General features: G+C 38.2%; 1 protein-coding gene across 1 annotated transcript in view; it reads left to right on the plus strand.

Annotated features, from left to right (window-relative positions):
- IL1RAPL2 (interleukin 1 receptor accessory protein like 2) overlaps positions 1 to 26,623 on the plus strand; it is a 1,066,898-nt gene that overhangs the window by 518,902 nt on the left and 521,373 nt on the right. The window contains exon 2 of the mRNA XM_042974778.1: positions 19,614 to 19,887. Within this exon, the coding sequence (XP_042830712.1) occupies positions 19,614 to 19,887 (274 nt within the window). The remainder of the gene's footprint in view (positions 1 to 19,613; positions 19,888 to 26,623) is intronic.

Below are 26,623 nucleotides of genomic sequence, written 5' to 3' on the forward strand. Positions count from 1 at the left end.
AAGTAAAGTGTCAGCCTAGGTGGCCTCTCAGATGGAGGCTCCAGGGAAGAATCCCCATCCATGCTGATTCAGGATGTTGGAAAGATCCAGTTCCTGTTGGTTGAAGAGCTGAAGTGCCTGCTGCCTTGCTGGCAGCTGGCTGTCAGCCAGCAGCTGCTCTCTGTGCCTCAAGGTTCTTACATTCCTTCTTAAGTGGCCCCTTCAATCTTCAAAGTCAGCAACCCTGCATTGTCTGCTTCTCACACTTCAACTTTCTCTGACTTGCCTTTCTTCAGCAGCGGGAGAAAGCTTTATGCTTTTCAGCACTCATATGATAAAGTCAGGTCCACTTGAATAATCTCCCTATTTTACAGTCAACTGTGCTATATAAAATAGCATTATCACAAGAGTGGTATTTCATCATATTCACAAGTTCTAGGGATGAGGAGAGGGCATCAGTGGTAGGTCATTGTAGGATTCCTGTCTGCTACATGAGTGTCTAGGGGTGGGGTTGCAGAAAGTATTTCAGCAGGGACATCAGATTCCCAAGAGCCACTCCACACCTTCAGGCAAAGCAGGGTCCAGAAACTTATGTTTTGGTTGGGGAGATGGGGATGGGGAGAAGATGACAGGCGTACTCTGGCAATGATTATCTCTTAACAATTTATTATCTAGTGAAGTTGATGGACCCCAGAAATAGAGCTACAATGACTGAAGGTAAGAACAGAAGGAGGGAGAAATGGGTCAGGAAGACTCAGGGTTCTGGAACGTAAGATTCCCCCATCTCCATGTCTCCTAAAAAGAGGGTGAAAGGACCCCCCCACTCCCAGCCTCCTTAAATGGGGGCATTACTCACCCCTCTGGAATTGCATGGTGAGACCCATGTGGCAGGGACATACTGTTGTCCAGGCTCACCCATGTCCCAGTCACAGTGAGTTACTTAGTGGTATGGTGGGTAACAACTACAGGCTTGCTCAGGAGTGGTTTGGGACAGAGGCAGAAGCAAAGCAAAGGCCAGCAGGAAAATGGGGTGTCTGGCATCTAACTTTGCTTTCCATGGGCCTTTCAGGAGGGGAAGGGAATAGTCAGGACTCCATGGTTTGGTGGGCTCCATGGTTTGGTGGAGTCTGGGGCCCCTTATTCCAATCGCCCTACTATGGCAGTCTGAGCTGTGTTATTCTCAAAGGTTCTGCAAAATTCCCAAGCTCATTGGTAGATAAATAATAATTAACAAGGAACTGTGGCTTGGCATGTGTAGGTATGCCCAGGTAAACTATCCCCTCTCTGTTTTACCATCTAGAAATCTTTCATACAGCCTTCTACTAGTGTGCAGACTGGTATTGGGGTGGTGGGCCTGGAGTTCTAACTGCTTATTAAACAGACTTCCACCCAATCCTATCTCTAAGTCTCACCTTCAACCTCCCACCACTCCTACAGGGAACCCTTGCCTCCTATTCCTTACTATGAGGGCTGACAACCCTCTATCCAATTAACAAATCTCCTTTGTTCCTTCTCTCAAGGCCTCATTCACCCAGACATCATCATCTTTTATCCCTTTATCCTCCTCACTCCATTCCCTCTAGTTTTCCAGGCCTTATAGATTAATATAAATCTTATCCAAGTATATATTGGGCACATGGAGGCAAAGCCTTGCGCCACTGTGCGATGTCAAATGCTAGCTATATAAACAGCTGTGAACAACAGGCTGTTGACATGAGTTATCTTCCTTTGACCAGGGAATTCAGAGTAGGTGGATAAAGGTAGAGAGGGTGGTGTCACAGATGGAGAGAGAAAAAGGGCACTCATTAACTGAACATTGACAACAGTATCTTTCTTTGCATTTTCCCTTTTTAAAATTTGCTTATTCTTTTTACCTGGGCTACTAGGAAGTTAAGCACCATAATGAAGGATTAACAAACATTTAAGAAGCATTTATTGTGCATCAACACTCTACCAGATGCTTTTGACCTGAGCTATTTCAAATGTGTCTCCTGACAACATCAGGAGAGAGAGAGTCAAACCCCACCCCTACTCTAGGCACCCCACCCCTGCCTAGATCCCAAACATCAGCACCTCTAACACCAGCCACTGCCTGTGCCTATGACCATTTTATGATGAAAGAGAAGGAAATCGTCATTCTTTTCTGATACATAATAATAATAAGATAGTAACTTGGGTAAAAATATTAGTTACATGTGACAATCATTCCCATTAATACAAGCAGTGGTTAAGAGAATGGAATCTGGAATCAAACTGGCTGTGGAATTTCAGGCAAGACATTTAACCTCTCTGAATCTCAATTTGCTCAAATGTAAACTAGGGATATCTATAATACCTACCCTGCTTACATGGTTGTTGTGATTAAGTGAGTCGATGCATGTAAAACACTTAAGCAGCATCTGATACACAGTAAGGAGTTAAGAAACTCTCCTATTATTAATATCATCATCATTACTACTGTGTGCAAGTTATAACTCATTTAAATCTGATAAAAACCCTGTGAGGTGTGAATTTCTCCCTATTTTAAAAGAAGCATTAATTCCTAATAGTATTAATTACAACTATGGTACTAACATAAATGCAAATGATAACAATATTAGTGAGGCCTCATAATTATGTCCATTTTACAGATGCATGCCAAGATTCTTAGGAGTGGTATTATGATTATAATACCAATGTAATGTAAATTATCAATATTCCCAAATCATCTCAATTTCAGAGGCAGCAACAGATAACACCATTATTCTTATATATGGTGTTATCCATTATTAGGATAGATGCTAAAATAACATAAGTAATAATAATAATAACAACATTAATTATGTGATATATGATTTATGCCATTTCCAAGAGGGGAAGAATACCACACCAGCATTACCAGGAATGTTAGGTACTATAGTTTTGTTTTTTTTTTTAATCACAATAATGCAAGTAACTGTATTAATGTTTCACCTCAGTTATCCTGATTCTGATGAGATGAAAAGGTTAACGGCAGGGCTTCTTAGCAGTGCAGAATCAATTTAGTATTAATTATGTTTATTAATGATTAAACTGTTACACTTACTGTAATACTTGTAATAAATAATGCAATTATGGTATACATAATAAAAGTTAATACATTTGTGGTATTCATTATAATAATGATTAATGACATAATCACTTAGTTATGACCTGAATTATAATAATAGATACCATAAAGGTAAAATAATTAAATAATATAATAATGTAAGCACAAATAATAATGGATGCAGGGCAATTATCCCCAATTAACAAAAAGTAAAGCATAGCACAAGTCCTCCTGGTGGTGCTTGCTAGTTAACTAATATTATAATATTATAATATTAATTTAACTACAGACAATATTATTATGGATGTGCTATAATTATGCCTCTTTTACCACGGGGACAGTCAATACCCAGGCACAGTGACATATATTAATTCTTTAATGTTAACCTAAATGCACATAGTAACATCACAGAATGTCCTATTACCATACCCACTTTTGATAGGGAAGGTGGCGAGGCCAGCATCCCGGGTAGCGAAAAGTGTAACTATGGCGCCGGCGCTACGCAGATGCACGCTACACCCAGGAATGCTCCGAACCTGGCCCTCTCCCTGGCGGGGATGGGCAGGGCCAGCTGCGCAGTGGATGGCGCCCCTTTGAGCACCCTCTCGAACACGTGGGTGCTACAGGTAATTACCCTGCGCCGCATCCCCCAATCGCCCCACCCCCAGCTGAAGCATAGGCTTCCGGCCGGCCTGCGTTCCCTCAGCCCTTGGCATGCCTTGGCAAGCTCTTTCAAGAGCTCTACCTTATAGCGTCGGTCGCTGGGGCGAGGCGCTCCACCGCTCCAGTGTTTCAGACGTTTACTCCTGGAGGCCATGCGGGCCAACCCATCCCCCAGGTGCCCCTTGGCTGCCGCCGCCCTCCCAGTCCGGGCGTAGACGAGGGGGGATGGGGAGGGGGAGACCGGGCGGGGCTGCCGCTGGGAGCGACGGAGGGGAGAAACTGTTTCCCCCTTCCATTATCATCCTTCCTGGACACCAATGTAGATGAGGCTGGAGTTCAGGGTGCCGACCATGCACACGTTGTGAGTGGATGGGGAACAGATGCGCTTGGGGTATGGAGTAAGGAAAGGAAGTGTTCAGGGTCTGGGAGATGCTTCTGGAGATAATGTGAATGGGTGGAGGTTGTCAAGCCACCCATCCCTTTGTCCGGTTTGTCCTGGAATCAGTAATTGCCCCCATCCCCAACTTATTTGAACAGAGTAATGAAGGAAGTTGGCAGCCAGTGAGCTAAGTGGATATATGAGGGAACAGCGTACTAGGCATAGGGCACAGCCATTGGAAAGGCCTGGAAGCTAGAAGAAGCTCTGCTGGTTTTATGAATTATCAGAAGGGCCCTAGCACAAATAACAAAAAAATATATTTACGAACTAACATGTAAGTCTCAACTTTATTTAGTCCTACACTTCTTTTTTAGGATAGTCACAACTGTATATGATAAATGTTTATTTAAATGTATAGTATTTTATATAAGGCATATATTAGGATGAATCACAAAATTGTCAATATTTAAACTTTTTGGCTTATAAAAGCCGCCATTTCAGTGATTCAAACTATTATAGTTAACTTATAAATATATTTATTTATAACAATTTACTTTATACTATAAATATACACTATGATTACATAAACATAAGGTGAATATATTATACAAATATATGCAAATTTATAAACTACAAGTATGATATGCAATCTGTAAGAGTAAATCTATATGTAATTTATAAAATGTAAATATTATATGCAATCTTTAATAATGTAGTATTTTTATAATATAGCATATACCAATTATAGGTATATACATATTACTCTACACTGTTTTATGTAATTAATATGAAAACACATGTTAAAATATTTCATAATGGCCATTTGAAATGAAATTTATAGGTATTGTGACTTACCCCTGCCTTAAATTTGGAAAGAAAATAATGACCTAACTTTAATATAAAGAGGATATAAAAGACACTTTTTATTGAAATAATGTGTATTGTTACATATAAATGCTTGGAAAGTACAATAGAAGAATTAATAAAATAGATATGTAGTTAATAGAAGTAGTAGTAGTCAAAGTAGCAATAGAAAAGACTTGCTGAGTACTTACTATCTGTGTGCCAGGCACTGTTCTAAGCATTTGAAGTGCACTGATGTATTTAATCCTTACAGCCCCCTGACAGTCAGAACCAGCAGAGGGTTTCCATTATTTGGTTAGCTCAGCAGGATGAGGGGTTTATAGTGGCCAAATGATGTGCTAAACTTGCAAATGTACAGGGAAATAAGTTATCTAAAGAAGATGACTAAGCCCTAATAGGTACTTACTTTGGAGTCACTTTTCCTAGTTGACACAGAATTTGATTTGCAATAGAGGCAGCCAGGTGCAGAGTTGAAGATGTGGGCCCTGCTTGTAACTTTTAGAACCTTGCTATTTGATGAGCAACAATTGTGTCTCTGCCATGAATCAGAACTTTCTCCATAACAGAGCAGAACTTCGACTGAGGTTCAATCAGAGGTCTTATCCTGAAATCTGTGTGGCAGCACATGGCATAGAAACAACTAACTTTGGGCAGAAAACACCTACAGACTCTGAGGTTTGTCCCCACTAGGGTTCTGTGTGTGAGATGTACAGTGTGCACGTTATGCGGAATGTGCACACCTCTAAGCACACGCTCTTAGACCTCAGTTGACTGGAACCCACATCACAAGAGCCCTCAGTTAAATGGCTTTCATTCCCACCTCCTATATTCCCCATTGTAAGAAACTTTTAGTCACTATAGTAATTTTTTTCAGGATACCTATTTATGTATGCAAGAATCTAAAAGTTGGAAGGAATAGTGGTTATATCTAGACAGGAGTTTGAGGTAAGGATGGGACTGTGTATGGTGGTTAAAGGGGACATTAGCTATATCTGCAATGCTTTATTTCTTTAATAAAACAAAGCTACTGAAAGCAAATTGGAAAAAAGTTCACATTATTAAATTTGGATGGTAAAATCATGGGAATTTGTAATATTCTTTTTAGTTCTCTGTAATTTTGAAATTAAGGAAAAAAATCAAAAAGAATATTGCCAGGGGGAGATTTTTCAATTTAGCACATATACATCTTGTCTTCTTGATGAAAGACCTTACCAACCATCAGATAATCTGATTTATTGGTGCTTCATTAGAGCTTGTCTAGTTTAATGCCTCCATTTCTTTTCAGAGTAGAAACTGACTTTCTCAAATGTCATGTATCTTTTTAAATGGGCAGAGGTGAAATGAGAACCCAGGGTCTCTGATCTCTAGCTAGCTTAATGTTCTTTTCACTCTGTTATGCCTTTTTCTTATACTGCCTTGGCATTGGAGTCTAGGGTGATGACCCCGAGGGCCTGACAAATCCTCATTGAATCCAGAAGGATTTCGGTCTCATCATGATTCTTTACTTACTAAAGCATAAAAGTGGATTTGGATGTTTTATTTTTTATTTTTTTATTATTTTTTTATTTTTAATGTTTATTTTTGAGACAGAGAGAGACAAAGAATGATCAGGGAGGGGCAGAGAGAGAGGGAGACACAGAATTGGAAGCAGGTTCCAGGCTCTGAGCTGTCAGCACAGAGCTCGAACTCACAAACCGCAAGGTCATGACCTGAGCAGAAGTTGGACTCTTAACCAACTGAACCACCTAGGAGCCCCTATTATTTTTGACTTTTAAATTTGCGTCCAAGTTAGTTAGCATATAGTGCAACAATGATTTCACGAGTAGATTCCTTAATGCCCCTTACCCATTTAGCCCATGCCCCCTCTCACAACGCGCTCCAGCAACCCTCTGTTCTCTATATTTAAGAGTCTCTTATGTTTTGGCTGCCTCCCTGTTTTTATATTAGTTTTGCTTCCCTTCCCTTAATCTGTTTTATGTCTTAAATTCCTCAGATGAGTGAAGTCATATGACTTTTATCTTTCTCTGACAGACTAATTTCACTTAGCATAATACTCTCTAGTTCCATCCATGTAGTTGCAAATGGCAAGATTTCATTCTCTTTAATTGCCAAGGAATACTCCATGGTATATATATATATATACCACATCTTCTTTATCCATTTATCCGTCGGTGGACATTTGGGCTCTTTCCATACTTTGGCTATTGTCGATAGCACTGCTATAAACATTGGGGTGCATGTGCCCCTTTGAAACAGCACACCTGTATCCCTTGGGTAAATACCTAGTGGTGCAATTGCTGGGTCTTAAGGTAATTCTACTTTTTTTTTTTTTTTTTTTTTTTGAGGAACCTCCATACTGTTTTCCAGAGTGGCTGCACGAGTTTGCATTCCCACCAGAAGTGCAAAAGAGATCCTCTTTGCATCCTCGCCAACATCTGTTGTTGCCTGAGTTGTTAATTTTAGCCATCCTGACTGGAGTGAGGTGGTATCTTATTGTGGTTTTAATTTTATTTCCCTGACAATGAGTGATGTTGAACATTTTTTCATGTGTTTCTTAGCCATCTGGATGTCTTCTTTGGAAAAGTGTCTATTCATGTCTTTTGCCTATTTCTTTACTGGATTATTTGTTTTTTGGGTGTTGAGTTTGATAAATTCTTTATAGAGTTTGGATACTAACCCTTTATCTGATATGTCATTTGCAAATATCTTCTCCCATTCTGTCGGTTGTCTTTTAGTTTTGTTGATAGTTTTCTTCTCTGTGCAGAAGCTTTTTATCTTGATGAGGTCCCAGTAGTTCATTTTTGCTTTTGTTTCCCTTTCCTCTGGGGACATGTTGAGTAAGAAGTTGCAGCAGAGGTCAAAGAGGTTTTTGCCTGCTTTCTCCTCCAGAATTTTTATGGCTTCCTGTCTCACATTTAGGTCTTTCATCCATTTTGAGTTTATTTTTGTGTATGGTATAAGGAAGTGGTCCAGGTTAATTTTTCTGCATATTGCTGTCCAGTTTTCCCTGTACCATTTGCTGAGGAGACTATCTTTATTCCATTGGATATTCTTTCCTGCTTTGTCAAAGATTACGTTTGTGGGTCCATTTCTGGATTCTCTTTTGTGTTCCATTGATCTGAGTGTCTGTTTTTGTGCCAGTACCATATTGTCTTAATGATTACAGCTTTGTAATACATCTTGAAGTCTGGGATTGTGATGCCTCCAGCTTTGGTTTTCTTTTTCAGGATTGCTTTGGCTATTTGGGCTCTTTTCTGGTTCCATAAACATTTTAGGATTATTCTAGCTCTGTGCAGAATTCTGGTATTATTTTTATAGGGATTGAAGATTTGGATGTTTTATTATTATTTTATTATTGTTTCCATTTTATTTTTTATTATTTTTTAGGAATATAACTTATTGTCAAATTGGCTTACATACAACACCCAGTGCTCATCCCAACAAGTTCCCTCCTCAATGCCCATCACCCATTTTCCCCTCTTCCCCAACCCTCCATCCACCTTCATTTCGTTCTCTATATTTAAGAATCTCTTGTGGTTTGCATCCCTCCCTCTCTGTTTGTAACTGTTTTTCCCCCATCCCTTCCCCCATGGTCTTCTGTTAAATTTCTCAAGATCTACATATGAGTGAAAACATGTAATATCTGTCCTTCTCTGACTGACTTATTTCCCTCAGCATAATGCCTTCCATTTCATGCACGTTGCTGCAAATGGCATGATTTCATTCTTTCTCATTGCCAAGTAGCATTCCATTGTATATATAAACCACATCTTTATCCATTCGTCACTTGATGGACATTTAGGCTCTTTCCATAATTTGGCTAGTGTTGAAAGTGCTGCTATAAACATTGGAGTACATGTGCCACTATGCATAAGCACTCCTGTATCCCTTGGGTAAATTCCTAGTAGTGCTATTGCTGGGTCATAGGGTAGTTCTATTTTTAATTTTTTGAGGAAACTTCACACTGTTTTCCATAGAGGCTACACCAGTTTGCATTCCCACCAACAGTGTAAGAGGGTTCCCATTTCTCTATATCCTCGCCAGCATCTGTAGTTTCCTAATTTGTTCATTTTTAGCCACTCTGACCGGTGTGAGGTGGTATCTCAGTGTGGCTTTGATTTGTATTTCCCTGATGATGAGTGACTTTGAACATCTTTTCATGTGTCTGTTGGCCATTGGGATGTCTTTTTTGGAAAAGTGTCTTATTCATGTCTTCTGCCCATTTCTTCACTGGATTATTTGTTTTTCAAATGTTGAGTTTGGTAACTTCTTTATAGATTTTGGATACTAACCCTTTATCCGATATGTCATTTGCAAATACGTTTTCCCATTTCTTCAGTTGCCTTTTAGTTTTGTTGATTGTTTCTTTTGCAGTGCAGAAGCTTTTTATCTTGATGAGGTCCCAATACTTCATTTTTGCTTTTGTTTCCCTTGCCTTTGGAGATGTGTCGAGTAAGAAATTGCTGCAGCTGAGGTCAAAGAGGTTGTTGCCTGCTTTCTCCTCTAGGATTTTGATGGTTTCCTGTCTCACATTTAGATCTTTCATCCATTTTGAGTTTATTTTTGTGAATGGTGTAAGAAAGTGGTCTAGTTTCATTCTTCTGCATGTTGCTGTCCAGCTCTCCCAGCACCATTTGCTAAAGAGACTGTCTTTTCCATTGGATACTCTTTCCTGCTTTGTCAAAGATTCGTTGGCCATACATTTGTGGGTCCAATTCTGGGTTCTCTATTCTATTCCATTGGTCTATGTGTCTGTCTTTGTGCCAATACCATACTGTATTGATGATTACAGCTTTGTAGTAGAGGCTAAAGTCTGGGATTGTGATGATGCCCGCTTTGGTTTTCTTTTCCAACATTACTTTGGCTATTCGGGGCCTTTTGTGGTTCCATACAAATGTTAGGATTGCTTGTTCTAGCTTCGAGAAGAATGTTGGTGCAATTTTGATTGGGATTGCATTGAATGTTTAGATTGCTTTGGGTAGTATTGACACTTTAACAATATTTATTCTTCCAATCCATGAGCATGGAAAGTTTTTCCATTTCTTTGTGTGTCTTCAATTTCCTTCATAAGCTTTCTATAGTTTTCAGCATACAGGTCTTTTACATCTTTGGTTTATTCCTAGGTATTTTATGGTTCTTGGTGCAATTGTAAATGGGATCAGTTTCTTTATTTCTCTTTCTGTTGCTTCCTTATTGGTGTATAAAAATGCAACCAATTTCTGTACGTTGATTTTGTACCCTGCAACTTTGCTGAATCATGTATCAGTTCTAGCAGCTTTTTGGTGGAGTCTTTCGGGTTTTCCATGTAGAGTATCATGTTGCCTGCAAAAAGTGAAGATTTGACTTCTTCTTTGCCAATTTGGATGCCTTTTATTTCATTTTGTTGTCCGATAGCTGATGCTAGGGCTACCAACACTATGTTAAACAGCAGTGGTGAAAGTGAACATCCCTGTCTTGTTCCTGATCTCAGGGGGAATGCTCTCAGTTTTTCCCCATTGAGGATGATATTAGCTGTGGGCTTTTCATAAATGGCTTCTATGATGTGTAAGTATGTTCCTTCTATCCTGACTTTCTTGAGTGTTTTTTTAAGAAGAATGTTGCATTTTGTCAAATGCTTTTTTGCAGCTATTGACAGGATCATATGGTTCTTATCCTTTCTTTTATTAATGTGATGTATCACGTTGATTGATTTGTGAATACTGAACCAGCCCTGCATCCCAGGAATAAATCCCACTTGATCATGGTGAATAATTCTTTTTATATGCTGTTGAATTCAATTTGTTTGTATCTTGTTGAGAATTTTTACATGCAGATTCGGATGTTTTAAAAAAGATTTTCAACAATCCAAAAGTTAATCTATAGCGAATGTGAAAATCAATTAACCAAAGCAGTTCACTCCATTAGCACTTAGTTGTGCAAGGTCTAATGTAATGAAAATATATAAAACTACATTCAGTAAGACCTACTAAGTGTCTTGTCCATGAGGTACTTGAGCATAAATGAAAAAAAACAAACAGGAGTCTATGACCTTGAACCAATGAGCCAATTAATATGTTAGGAAAACGAGGATGCCATTCCTAACTTACACCTAGGTAAACTAAAGTCTGGGCATGACTCAGATTTGTTTGGGGAGGATTGGAAGGTGGGAGAAGTGGTATGAGATTGCAGACAGGAAAGAGCTGAGTGGGCAAGGGCCTACAGCATAACTGTTCCCTGACAAGCATGACTAGGGTAGGACTAGGAGTGAGGAGGTCAGTCTGTCAAGAGCAAGGTGTCTGATTTGGAAGAGCTTGGGTAGTAGAATTGTTGATTTTGGCTGACTTACCAGAGAATCGTGAGTTCTGGGACAGGGATGTAGCATAGATTTTATTTTTTATTCCTGTTTCTAGTGATGCTGGCTAATGGAAAGGTGGCCGTCACTTGTAATTGTGAACACATTTTTTACATTTGGGTCTATCTCCTGATATTTCTTTTTTTTTAATTTTTTTTAACGTTTATTTATTTTTGAGACAGAGAGAGACAGAGCATGAATGGGGGAGGGTCAGAGAGAGAGGGAGACACAGAATCCGAAACAGGCTCCAGGCTCTGCGCGGTCAGCACAGAGCCCGACGCAGGGCTCGAACTCACGGACAGCGAGATCATGACCTGAGCCGAAGTCTGCCGCCCAACCGACTGAGCCACCCAGGCGCCCCTATCTCCTGATATTTCTATCAGAGTTTGGACACATCACTGCTTCCGGTGGTGGGTAGCAGTAGGAAGAATCTTAAGGTCTTTGATAAATACAAAAAACATTCGATTATTAGGAAATTTGGGAGGAAAAAAAACCTACATGATTTCATCCCATAAACATTTAATGAATGTACAATGCACCAGACCTTGTCCTAGGAATACAGAGTAAATGAGATGCCCATCTAACTGGGAAGATGTGTAGACAAAACATATGGTGAGGGGAAAGGATTCATATGGAGCAATGAAGTACGGTTTCGTAGAAGAAGTGGCATTTGAAGCTGGATCTTGGAGGATTCGTAGATCTCAATAGACACAGAGGCAAGGATATTCTAGAGGAAGGAACCAGAAGAGCAAAGACAGAGAGAGGTGATTGGCATATTCAGGGAAGGTGACTATTGACTGAAGTGTAGGATGTGAGGAATAATAGGGAGGGGCAGAAAAGACAAGCAGTCTAGGGTGAACCAGGGGAGCCAGGCTTAGGGATTTGCATACTGGAAGTCACTGCAGATTTTGAGCAGTGAAGGGACATGGTCATATACTTCAGAAAGATCACTTTGGTAGCAGTTTAAAGAACAGATTGGAATGAGAGGGTTAGAGAATCATTTAGAAGAGAACTGCAATAGTCCAAACAAGATATGAGACTCGGACCTAGACTTTCACAACTATGAAGATGGAGAGGAGGGGAAGAATTTAACTGTTCAGAAATGACTAGCTCCTATAATGTCTTATTGGAGGATCAGGGGGAGGTCAGTGGGAAGGGAAAGGCAAGATTCAGGGATGACTTTGAAAGATTTTTATTTGGATAACTGCAAACATAGGAGGCAGAGCAGATTTGGCATGGAAGATAAATTCACTGCCAAGCATTCTGGATTTGAGGGGGCAGCAGAAAGCCTGCTAGAGGGATTGGTGGGCAGTGCTGATATCCTGTCTTCCACAGGCTCATTTGCTGCCGCAGCCTCCATATTAACATTAGTGCATCTGAGAAGGGCTCCTGGCTAATGACTAATTCCCAAGGAAGCTCTCATCGGGTCTCAGGTAATCAGGAGTTGAGGAGTTGGTTGTAATGTTTCACGTGGCTTCACCTCCAGAACATAATTGAGGCTCATTTGTCACGTAAAGATCTAAGGAATGATCTTGACAAAGCATAGCACAGATCCTGTAATGAAAAGGAAATGAAGATGGTTGCCAGCCCATTATTAAGCGTAATAACTAGGTTGAAATGAGATGAAAGACTTCATTTAGGCAGAACCTTTTCATTGACGAATGGTAGTGGGTAAAAGTGTGAAAGGAAAGCATATAATCCAATTCATAAAAAGTGTGGAAATGCTTTTTAAAACCTGAAGCAATAATCACTCATTCTATTTATAGAGCTGGAGTGGGGAATAGTTTCTCTATTGATGGATACTGATGCACAGATGAAAGTTTTAAAATAATTTTTTCTACTGACAGAACTTTATTTAAGAAATAATGAAATAGCTCTGTCCATATTTCCAGGCTAGGGGCAAGGAGGCATGGGTCCAGTAGTAAGGATGCAGGCCATTTACTTCTTGAAGAGTTTGACATTTTGTGCTTGGGGCTGCCCACTTGAGGCATATAATGTTCACTGTGATGCGTATAAATACAAAGAAACTTGTCTTTAGGTGTGTGTTTGGGGGAGAGCTGAGAGAAATAGAAAGCATTTAACTCCCACATTAAAATATTAAGAATAAAGAGAATAACATTGTGTTTAATAATTATGATACATAAATACAAATGTTAAACACACAACTTTATTCCTAGATTATAATTTTAGGAATTGGGTGATCATTCCTAAATATTTAGTTTTAAATAAATCAATATGGGTCAGATAAAATTGATCCAAGTTTTAGATCTGATCTTCAGAGGTTAAATCAAGTACACAAATTATTAAGAATGCATTATTCTGTAAGTACTGTGTGTAATTCATAAATAATTGGCATATATTATTTTATGGCTATTATTCCCACAATGATTATTGGAGGATAGATTATCAGTCAGCTGGAAAGGTCTACTCTCCAGGACAGGAATGTGTTCTTTGGAATACATATGACAATTTGGATAGCATCAAGCAAATTTTTAATATTTTAATGGATCATGAGCTAGGATGTAGAGTATAGGAGGCAGTATATAGAACACGCAGTGATTAAGAACATAAGTTCTGGAGTCCAACTCATCTGCGTTGGGATCCACACTCTACCATCACAACCTGAGTGTCCTTGAGAAAGTCATTTAAACACTAATTCTTTTTTTTCTCCTCAGTAAAATGGGAATGATAAGAGTCCCTATCTCCCTCAGTTAATATGATAATGAAATGAGAAAAACAATGGCAAAGCACCTATCACAGCACCTAACTGTTCTGTACTAAGAGCTCAGATAATACTAGTGGTTGCTATTGCAGCTTTCTGTGCTGGGTCATCCACCTGCTGTGTGTGTAACTGGTTACCAGTTTGAGCAAGAACTTAGTTGCATACTCAACTTTTGGCTCCCTCTATCATCTGCAGTGGTGCATCCCCAGAAGTGTGCTCTGATTCCCTCCCCAGCAACCAGTGGTTGGCAGATAGCAATTTCTTAATTTTAAAGGTCAGGAGCAGAAAATGCAAGTGCTGAACAAAAAACTTGGACAGCACCCCCTCTAGTGGTGATTTGATGAATTGCCCCCAACAATTGCCCTGTTGATCACAAACAGGAGAGCTGCTATAAAAAAAGGGATATAGTTGACATAGTTACAAGAAAACACGTGGTTTAACAAATGAATTTAGTAATCACAAACACATAATAAACTAGTACCAGATGTACCTAAGTTGTAATTAATGTCATCAAGATATCTGGAGCTTGCATATTTTCTCCTGTGCTAATTAGCCATTTAACCTGAACAGATTTCCAACTTGGGGTAAAAGTGCAGAATTAGCAATTCTATACATAGCTATATGTTCTATCCCCCAATAAAAATTGTAATTCACATAGCCATTACAGTCTGTGATTTTACTATATACAATACTTTTTTCCCAAGATAATATTATAATCATTGTTGATAATAACATCTTATCCTCTTTTAGGGATTAATAAACTTTTCTCAGGGTTTTGTTTTCACAGCAGGAAGGTATGGCAAGTTTTTCTCTGCTGGTTGTATTGAGGAGGAAGCCAAGGCTTATAGATTTTCTTTTGCCACCCAGATCACTTTCCATAGGTTTGTATTAGATTTCACCCCTAGGAATCTCCTCTTGGAAAAATAAAATGCATGGAAACTGGCATGTCCCTTTTTGTGTTTCTACCCTTCCTCCTCCCCCTCCTCTTCGAATCTTCATGTCACACTTCCTAAGAATATACTTGTTTGGAAGATTGGAATGAAAATGATTAAAATAGAGACCTGGGTTTTACAGAAACATAAATCTAGGGAGTAGAGATGAAAATTCAAAGAAATACAGTTTTTTTTTTAAATACTTGAATTGCTCTTCGTAAGATTTAAGAGTGAACAGACAATGGATAATTTATAAATAGGACGTCTTTTCTAATGGAATGATGGGAATATTTATAACCATATTGAGTTATTGTGAAGCAGAGAACAGGCATGCCCTCACTTATACTTTTGGTGTGTTTGTGCTGTAGCAAGCTTCAATCCAACTGTAGAATTTCCCTGTTTTGGCGGGAAAAGTGTATCCCTTCTTGTAGTGCCTCTATTTACACTTGTGGCTGGTCAGTGAACCTCAGTTCTCAAATCACCTGTGGGAGAAAGTAGGTATGTCCAGAAACCACTTTTCTCAGGAGCTCTTTGGGGGCCAACTTAAATAGGTGTGACTGGAGTTGTGAACAGAAAGGGGCTGGATCACTCTGGATTATAGGCCTGTGCTGATGAGATCAAGCTTGCAGGTTGGCTTCCTCTGTGGGCTACTCAATTCCACTGTGTCCCCAACCTGGCCATAGTCTGCAGCTTTGTCAGCTGCATCACAGTTCTGTATTTGCCAAATATGTATAAAGTGTCGACGCGTGAGGGGCTCTGAAAGTGTGACATGTTATTGAAAACTCCATCTCATGATAGAAATGTGACTTGCACTGGTCACTTTTGGTGGCACCATCTTTGATTCCTGCAACGACCCTTGGCTAATTGAATTGTATGTGACCTTTCTCTTCTTCCTGCCTTTTTGTGACCCTCTCGTACCTTTCAGTGCTTCTCCCTTAACCTCACGGTTTCACTTCCTTTATGCTGCCTTGTTACATGCCTTTCTAGGTCTCTTACCACAGTACATCCTTCTTAGTTGCTTCACTACTCCAAAATCTAAAAAATAAATGTACTATCTCATATTCTATCTCCTTTTGCCCCACTCTCAGTTTGTTTCCTAGGACTAGAAATCCAAGAGAAACAAATCATACCATCATGTTGGAATCTATTAATGGTCTAATACTCTCTAGGTATAAGACTATAATGCCTTAACTCATGGGAATGGATTTCTACTGATGAAAGATCAGTGTGGGAAAATATTTGGTGGCAGATGGTCCTTTACGGATCCCTGGCATCAACCCTTTGTCTGCTTTTGGGGAAGATTCCCTCAGGTCTCTCGAAATACTTTATATTGTAACCTTGTATTGTGGATGCTAAAGGAAAAGAATAAGAGGGATAACATTTGGAAATTGTTTTCCCCATTACTGCAAGGCTGTTTTCTGTCTATTGACTACCTTATAACTAAATACTCCCTTTGCTAGCTAACCAAGAGAACAGAGGAAAAGGAACTATGAATCTATTAAATCAAATACATTTTGCTCAGATAGTACTTAAAAGGAAATGAATTCTCAGTATACTCTCAAGGTTTGTATGATAAAGCTAATTGTAAAGGCTGTTAAATGTCTTCAACTGCCTTTGAGTATGATCATTGTGTCTCAGGAGCAGATATTTTGATTATCTTCAATACCAACCATGTCCTGTCACTAATGGGCCAAACCAGCCTGTTAACATTGTAAAGGTGTAGATTATACAGCAGATGGTTTAAAGGAAGTAACTAAAGGGATTTAGGGAACGAATGGAAAAAACATTCCAAAAGCTTTTTTTTTTTTCATATTAAGTAGGTAATTATAGAGGTTGAGGCTACTTTGTTAAGCCAAATTTGTTAACTTGCTATGCATCTTAAGGTTGGGGGTGGGGGGGAACTGAACTGTTATATAGCCTTTAAATCACCTCCAGGTTTTTATTGTTCTTGATGCATGGGAACAGTGTCACAGACAATCCATAAAAAAGAATAATATAAAATACACTTAAAGATGATAAAACAATATTTTAAAAACTTTTTAAATCTTTATTTGTTTTTGAGAGAGAGAGACAGCGTGGGAGCTTGAGAGGAACAGAGAGAGAGGGACACAGAATCCGAAGAAGGCTCCAGGCTCTGAACTGTCAGCACAGAACCCCACACAAGGCTTGAACCCACGAACCATGAGAGCATGACCTGAGCCGAAGTCAGACACTTAACCAACTGAGCCACCAAAACAATAAATATTAAAATTATGTTTAGTCTGGAGATGTATTGGCAGTAATTTACCATGACCCAGAATGTTTAATTAATGCAGATTTCCCCTATTATTGACAGTTAATTAGACTGATACATGACAGGTAAACAACCAATACCAGGGAGTGAATTAAAAGCCCCTCCCGCCAAGAAATAGTGTCATCAGTACATATTTATTCTAATCCAGTTGTACCTTCTTGCCTTCAACAATGCATCATGATCATCAAAATCCATAGTGGTGAATCTGGTGCCTTCTGAATCCTCAAAAAAAGTTCAAATGCCCTTCAGTATAAATTTAGAATGAGATATTTATTTGATTATTGATTTATTTCTAATGAATATTTCTCCTACAGAAAAGGATTTGAGGCAGCTTATAATAAAAGCCCATACATAGCAAAGCAGTGAAAAATGAAGTCAGAAAGAGATTCCAGAATCGACAGAGTCCAAAAACTTTCTGAGGCTGTAGACTGCTTCAAAGATCTGTTAAAGAGCTGTGGAACATCTCCCCAGAAAAGTATAACTATGCAAATAGGCACAAAAACCTTGAAGTCTATCCACGTACCCACCCTGGGTGTCCTTGAACCCCAGGTCAAGAGCCTGTGTATAGAGAGGGGGGTGCCTGGGTGGCTCAGTCGGTTAAACACCCAACGTCGGCTCAGGTCATGATCTCATGATTTGTGGGTTCGAGCCCCACGTCGGGCTCCGTGCTGACAGCTTAGAGTCGAGCCTGCTTTGGATCTGTGTCTCCCTCTCTCTCTGTCCTTCCCCTGTTCATGCTCTGTCTCTCTCTCTCTCTATCAAAAATAAATAAATGTTAAAAATTTTTAAAAAAGAACCCTTGTATAGAGAAAGCAAAATATGGAGGTAAGATAGTTATTGCACTTGAGTATTGCATTTAGCCCTGAGCTTTCTGTCCAACTGAGGTTAAAAGATGGCTACAGGGTTCTCAACTTCTAAAAAAGGAAGCAGGTCAGTTTACAAGATTATAAGTGAAACATATAATTTTTAAATGGCAATGTTTATACAGTTTTGTAAAGGGTAATAAAGTAATATAAAGGGAGGTAGCATAATTTGGTGAAATTCTTTGAAATTAAGTAATTGGAAGTAGAATATCTATGCTAATTGTGTTGACAGGCATATTAAATTAGCCAGTGTCTCATTTCTAGCCATTCTGGAGAAGAGGGAATTTACTGTATATGTCTTTCTTTAATGGTAGATTTACCCACCTAATATTATTTGATTAAAGCTGATATTAATATAATATATTCCCATGAGCAAATACCATCTAAACAGTGAGAGAGGCCTTAGGGTATAAAAAGAAATCGAACTGTGATTAAATATCTGCTATTAATAGGTCATACCATGGAAAACTGGCATATAGATAATGACAGATAATCACTTTAGGTGCCTACTGCTTTCAACTTTTCTCAAAGGCAAATAAATAACACAGTCATTCCTATCACAATTATAGGCAGAGGCACTATAGGGTAGGGGTAAAGAACACAGTCTGTAGAATCAGAGACTGGTTTTCTACCACTTATTAACCATGTGACTTTGGGAAAAGTCATTGAACTTGTCTGAGTCTCTAGTTCTTTTCTGTAAAATAAGAATCATAAAAATGTGAATCTAAGGGCTGCTCTTAGGCTGTACAAGGGTCCCCTGGAAGTATTTCTTTTGTGGGGCTCCTGTCCAAAAAATTTAAGTCACCTAAAATCAACATGTCACTGTCATCCTAGAAGTCCAGTCTCACACAATCCTGTGAAGCAAATACCACATGACTAACAGGAGTAATCCATTTGCCAGGCCATTCTGCCAGAACTGGGGCCTTGCGGTAGGGCCCCAGGACAGCCACATAAACACCAGTGCTGGAACTACTTGGAGGATCCAGTTAACTGCAAGCATAAGTTTGCTGTGAGGACTGGGAATTCCCCCAAAGACAAAGGGATAGAACAGGGATCCTCTCTGCCAAGGTCTAAGGAGGATATTGGTCTATCTTAAAGGATCATTGGGAAGATTAAATGAGGTAATCTATATAAAGCATTTGAAGGGCGCCTGGGTGGCTTAGTCGGTTAAGGTCCGACTTCAGCTCAGGTCATGATCTCGTGGTCCGTGAGTTCGAGCCCCGTGTCGGCTTTGTGCTGACAGCTCGGAGCCTGGAGCCTGCTTCGGACTCTGTGTCTCCCTCTCTCTCTGCCCCTCCCCCACTCATGCTCTGTCTGTCTGTCTGTCTCTCTCTCTTCCTCTCTCTCTCTCAAAAATAAATAAATGTTAAAAAAAATTAAAAAAAAATAAAGCATTTGACATGAAAATTCTGTAAAGCCTGGCTCACAGTAAGTCCTCAGTACATGTTGGCAATGATTAGTATTATAATTAGTATTAACAATGCTCAATGCATTTCATGCCCAATCTGGTTTTCTTTCAGTGGATGGCTGCATTGACTGGTCAGTGGATCTCAAGACATACATGGCTTTGGCAGGTGAACCAGTACGGGTGAAATGCGCCCTTTTCTACAGTTATATTCGCACCAACTATAGCATGGCCCAGAGCACTGGACTCAGGCTTATGTGGTACAAAAACAAGGGTGATTTGGAAGAGCCCATCATCTTTTCAGAGGTCAGGATGAGCAAAGAAGAAGATTCAATATGGTTTCACTCAGCTGAGGCACAAGACAGTGGTTTCTACACTTGTGTTTTAAGGTGAGTGCTGTGTGAAAATATTGCTCAATACCATAGTTAGTCGTCTTTTGATTGGGCTTGGAGTGTATGGAGGTGTTGCTCACATTATACAGTGAATATCTTTGCAGTGCATGGGGAGCTTCAGTAAGTTCAATTCTAATTATTTATTGGGACTACACAACAAATTCTTATCAAGTTTTCATAAAATGGGACTTACATTTACTGTGCATGCCCATAGAATTTTTATAAAAGTTTGTGTTTCATTTCTTAACTCCACCCCTACTGTAGGGTCTTCTAACAATTGTTTTTTCATAGAGCCAATGGGCTCAATGTTCTTAATATCTGACTATGAAAATGGCCTAAAGTATCATTTAGGGTAAGTTCTCTACGTTTTTTGTTGATGGAAAATAGCTTCAGATTTTCCTGGGAGATTTTACTGGGAGATCTCTTAGCAAATAAGCTACTGTTAAAAATTTTCATATGATTTGCACAGTGTCCACTGTATCTAAATGTTCAACATGGAGCCCTATAAACACATGGTCATCCTGAGTTCCTAGGTGCTATACAGGGAATAATGTGTAACAGATACTATTGATTCTTGTAAGAAGTTTATAGTGAAAAGCAATCTGTTTTATCCTAAGGGATTCTACAATATGTCCTTCCTTCCCCTTCCACCCTAGTGCAAGGATCTAGGACGTAGAATCTCAGATAGGGATTGCATTAGGTATTGAAGTAGATAGCTGAGATGACCTTTAAACCACTTTTCAATTCTGCCATTTTGGGAGTCTCTGATCTTGCACACCAGGCACCTACAATCTATTATTTGATTTCAACTTCCTAGAAATGCAGACCCTTCCTATTTTTGCCTCCTGTGGACTTTGATGCCAAAGCTATGTCACCTCTTCATCAAAAGCACTTCAAAACCCCTGGTGAGGCCTCATTGTTCAAAAGGCCAGGGGAACAGGGTGATGTATAAATAATCTTCTTGATGTTCCAGGCATCACTTTTATACGTATGTGTTTTGAGGGAGGAGTGTTGGGGAAGCAAGTGGTGAGTTTAGTTTCTGTTTGTGGTGGACAAAAACTCCAGGATACTGGAGGAAATAGCAGTCATACTTAGTGATAATCAATGCTTTCACCTACTTGGGCAGCTCTCGGAAAAAATGAGAAAAGGATGGTAATTCAGCCTCAGTGAATGATACTATATTCTTTGAGTACTGCTACACTTTTCCTGCTTACCTCCTCTTCACCCCCACCTTCATTAAGTCTTGCCAATCTAAAATAGATGTCTTTTCCTCCTTCTGATCCATTTGCTTGTTTTTTTTCACAGATTTATATTTTTATTTGCAAAGCATTAGTTAACTGTATAGATGTTGTATACTGATAATGAATTATCAACTTAATTATTGCTTACTTTCCCTGGCCTGCTTATATGCCCAGACTTGTTACCCCTCTCCTCTTTTCTCTCCTCTCACCCTATTCTCCTACTCCAAGCAATGCTACTAATCCAGTGTGTATCCTTGCATACATTCTCCCTATTCTTTGAAGTGGAAATTATATATATATATATATATATATATATATATATATGGATTTTCTCCTCATTGTTTTACAAAATAAGAGTTTTATATTTCTCTGCATTTTCTTTTCTTAATAAAAATACAGAGTGGGAATCTTTCCAAGTCAATTGATAGAGAGCTCACTTATCCTTTTAAGTATGTAATATTCTGTGTTGCTTAATAGTCTATGATACTACCATTTAGTCAATCATTTTTGTATTTATGTGCATGTATTTTGTTTCCAGCTTTTTATCCCCATAAAATGTACTGTAATAAAAGACCCCTCCATTTGCTTTTAAATAAATGTATAAATTTTAGAACAATTTTAAACTTACAGAATTATTGCAAAGACAGTACAATAAGTTCCTGTGTGCCCTACACCATTTTTCCCTGTTATTAACATCTTACATGACTTTGGTATATTTGTTACAATTAATGAACCAACAGTGGTACATTGTTATTAACTAGAGTCCATAATAATTCAGATTTTCTCAGATTTTCCTTAATGTCTTTTTTCTATTCTAGGATCCCATCTGGGATACCACATTACATTTAGTTGTTAGCTGTCCTTAACTTCCTTTTGGTTGTGGTGCTTTTTCAACTTTCCTTAATTCTTATGACCTTCACACTTTGAGGAATACTGTTTAGATATTTTGTAGAATGTCCCTCAGTTGGGATTTATCTGATATTTATTTCATAGTTAGACTGGGATAATGTGTTTTTTTGAGGAAGCCCACAGACATAAAATATGCTCATTACGTCATATCAAGGGTAAAAAGTATCAATATACCTTATTGCTTTTGTTTTGTTTTTTCTTTTATTTCAAGCTTTTATTTAAATTCTAGTTAGTTAACATATAGTATAATATTGGTTTTAGTAGAACCTAATGATACATCACTTACACATAGCACCCAGTGTTCATCACAAGTGCTCTCCTTAATACCCATTCCCCATTTAGCCTATCCCCCTCCCACCTCCACTTTAGCAAACCCTCAGTTTGTTCTCTATAGTTAAGAATCTTTTATGGTTTCCCTCCATCTCTTTTTTTTTCTTTCCTTCTCCTATGTTCATCTATTATGTTTCCTCAATTCCATATGAGTGAAATCTTATGGCATTTATCTTTCTCTGACTTAATTCACTTAGCATAATGCACTCTAGCTCCATCCACATTGTTACAGATGGCAAGATTTCTTTCTTTTTGATTGCTGAGTAATATTCCACAGTATGTATCTGTGTGTGTGTGTGTGTGTGTGTGTGTGTGTGTGCATTTCTTTATATTTCAGCACTATAAGATGCTCCAGGATTATCTTGTATATTTCCTGCCCTAGTCCTACAATCAGCCACTTTTCTGAGGGACCTTGATTCCTTTTAATGGAGAATGGCATTAGAAATTTCCATAAGTATGCTCTTTGCTACTGGGGTGTGATTGCTTCTCAGTTGACAGCCTATTTGCTTTTAAACAAAGACATGTAGTATTTCATGCACAATTGAAGTTCCCAGTGTCCCTGAAATCCTGTCTTGTAGATGGCCCTCTCTTTCAAGCACATATCTGATTAAGTTTGTATCTGTTGTTGATATCATCTAAGTCAGTGGTTCTCAAGTCACATGTAGATCAGTAGAAGAGAAAAGGATGATATCCCACCGAGCAGAGGCTTACATTCAAGCATAACTCCTGACATCCTTTATTCATGCAGTAGATCTTAGGGAGTGATTGGGACTGATGGAGTGGGTGAATCTTTTGATTGTTATACTTCCCATATACCTTAGTATGGAAAAAGAACAGTTTGGGGCCCAATGTTCTAAAGGAAGGAACAGTCTTTGTCAACTTAGGGAAGTCTCTTCTAGAATGATACAAGTGATTTGGATAGCATTTGGCTGTGTTTAATAAATATGCTTTTCAGATCTAGTACTGGCCACTGACTCCAAATATGTGCCAAGTGAGAAATTCAGTCCATATAGGTGATTTTATGCCATTGCCAAGAGAGTATCATTTATAGTGAAAAAGGCTCTGAATTTGACAATGTGTGTATTCACCTAAAATTCCCAATTTAAGGCCACTTTAATGTAATCATGGATGATAATTTTTCTGTGCATTATTGCCCTCATTAAAAATTAGTGTATTAATTTCAGTGTTTAAAAATGCATATATGAAATATTTAATAATATTCTCTACCCATTTGCATCATAGCAAGAAAAATTTACTGTTTGTGATCTTTCTATAGCCAATTACTCAGTTTTGTGTTTTTAATTTAGCCAGTCTCAAGAATGATTAGTTGAATTTCTCAGCATTTTAGTTAGCGGTTATAGTAATAGAGAAATGATAGAGAAGTGAGTCATATTTTGAGAGGTAGTGCCAGTCCAAAAATTACTGTCTCCCCTGCTTCCCACCTGAATCTTTTCAGTGGAGGCACTTACTAAGATAAAAGTGATGAGAGTAATCCCACATATCACTTTCCCAACAACTTGGAACAAAGGATGACTTAATCTGTGGATGAAGACATATATATCTATATAATCCTGAATTTAATTCACAGGTAGTGAAAAGAGTGATTAAATATTATCAAACATCTGTAGAAACCTGAGTGTTTGGGGATAACGATGGCCAAGTGCAGTGAACCAGTTATAAGTTCAAAAACCATTATGACCATTTACCTCTCCAACAAAGTAAACAGAACAAGAACCCCCTTCTTAAAGGGGTACATAATCCAACCATTTTTGCTCTTTAGTAATCATTAAAATAAATGAGGTTCTCAAAATCTGACTGTCTCACAAACTCTTTCTAAAGGGTTCCTTAGTGCATTTATCCAACCCTGACACATGACATTTGCATTGCTATTCATCACATTTTAGTGATTATTACTCCCAACAAAGCAATATCATCAGAAAAGTTGAGGGGGTAGAGATATTTGAAACAAGGAATGTAGCATGTTGCTAATTATTGAATCTGTACAAAGAGTATATGAGTGTACATTATATTGGTATTTTTATTTTTGAGTATGTTTGAAATGTTCCATATTTAAAAAAATAAATAAATACAAATATACAGTAATTTTGTCTGATTTTAATGGCTCCTAAATGATCCTGACCTATAAATGCCTATGTAGTATATAGTAAACAAGGTTTACATTTTAGTCAACAAATGTTCATTGAGCATGTACAATGGGATTCACTTTATACCATATTGCAAGGAAACCTGTGTCTTTTGAAAGGAAAGTAATTGTCCTAGTCTACCTAAGACACTAAGAAATATGTTTCAACACCTTTCACCCTCCTATCCTACTCCCCATCATGGTTACCAAGAGATTATCAAGGACAGTGAGCTTTCTTATAATTTAATCCCAATTTAACTGTTAATCCTTGAAAAATTAAGTGTCAACAAGTAGCTTGCTCAAGTACCAATTTCCAGGAGAGCAGATAGTCTCTTGTAGGAAAAATGAGGATTTGGATTTATTATAATTAATTGAACTCAGAAAAGATCAAGATTGTATAGCAGGGTCTTTAGAAAGTGGTGATGCCTTCTCTTGTCTGCATAGGCTAACATGTGATAGAAGTAGTCATCTTTTCCATCTGTTTTTAGATATAAGTGGGAGTCCCTGGTTTAGCTTATTTTTTGTAGCAAGTATGCATAATGGAACACATATATAATATGAAAAGATTAATTAATTCAACCTCTAAAAGTTGATAATCTGCTTGTTTGTAAAATTACAGATAACATAAATAGCACAGTAGTGGCAATTGTAATTTACTTTCATCTCATTAAAAGTTAGATATGCTCTAATATTTAGAAATATAACCATACTGCTGTATGTTATCTATGTAATACTCAGAAATATTAGCCATTTTATTGTACAATACCTATGTAATTTGAATTCCATTCAGTTTGTTTATTTGAGGGGAGCAGATGTTTACAGTATAGTTGGTTAACAGATTACGTGCTTTGTAAGAATTAATGGGTTGTATTTGATAATCATAAAATAAGAATTGATTTCAAATAGTCATGAATGAGCTAGAATGCTGGTATTCCTATATAGATATAGATATAGATATAGATATAGATATAGATATAGATGATATAGATATAGATATAGATATAGATATAGATATAGATATAGATATAGATATAGATACAGATACAGATACAGATATTATTTTGCTCCTATCAAGGTTTTAATTTGTTGCAGGAGTTGCAAATTCAAAATCTCTTCAGGGGCCAAGAAGGTAGATAATGTAATAATTGTGGCAGGTCATCTGAAACATTTTAGGGTGTTGAAGACTATATCAATCTCCTCAGTAATCTCATTTTCATGTTTCTAAACTTGCCACTACCTCTAGCTCACTATTTCTGTACCTCAATTCCAGTAACCTATTGACCCTCCCCCAGAGCTGCCACTCACTGATCCTACAATTTTTTCACTGTCCTTTGCTCTCTTTCCACCTACCATAGTTTAAGTTTCATAATCAGTCATTATAATCACTCCCATATGTACCCTCTTGATTTCTTTGACTCTTTATCCCTTAATCTTACTTGTGAAACCATAGCACTGTTTAAATCAACTCTTTATCTATGCTTGTACCTGCATCCTTGTAGCTGAACTTGACTGAAGGGAGATATATGATAACATTGACTGGTCCCACTTCAAATTCATTATTATAAACTTCAAAAGGACCCTTAATACTGCCAAGTAGTATTACTGTGTATTCCTAGTCTATTCAGTCTTTCATCCTCCTAGATGAGTATTTTACATTGTTCTCCTCAAACGTTAAACATGTCCCCTCACTTCCCATTTTACTGAAAAAAAAAAACTGAAGCAATTAGGAGAGAACTTCCACTATATTCACCCACTGATTGGCATCTGTATCTGCATACTCTGCCTTCAAGTCTATTATCATTGATGGACTGGCCTTGCTGCTATGTAAGGCCAAATACATCACTTCTGCACTAGATTCAATCTTTATTTGCCTACTCAAGGAAATCACCTGAGCATTTCTCCCACTCTCCTGTATCATGGAATTTCCTATTTCTATTGGATCATTTCCATCAACATACACATAGGACAATATTTATGCCATCTAAAAAAGTGTCAACTCCACTTCTCCTGCCAGCCACTGCCCATCTCCTTGCTTACATTTGCAGCAAAATACTTATTAACAACAAAAAACAAAAAACAAAACAAAACAAAACAAAAAGCAAAGAAAAAA

The sequence above is a fragment of the Panthera tigris genome, chromosome X (genome assembly GCF_018350195.1).
Source record: "Panthera tigris isolate Pti1 chromosome X, P.tigris_Pti1_mat1.1, whole genome shotgun sequence".
NCBI lineage: Eukaryota > Metazoa > Chordata > Mammalia > Carnivora > Felidae > Panthera > Panthera tigris.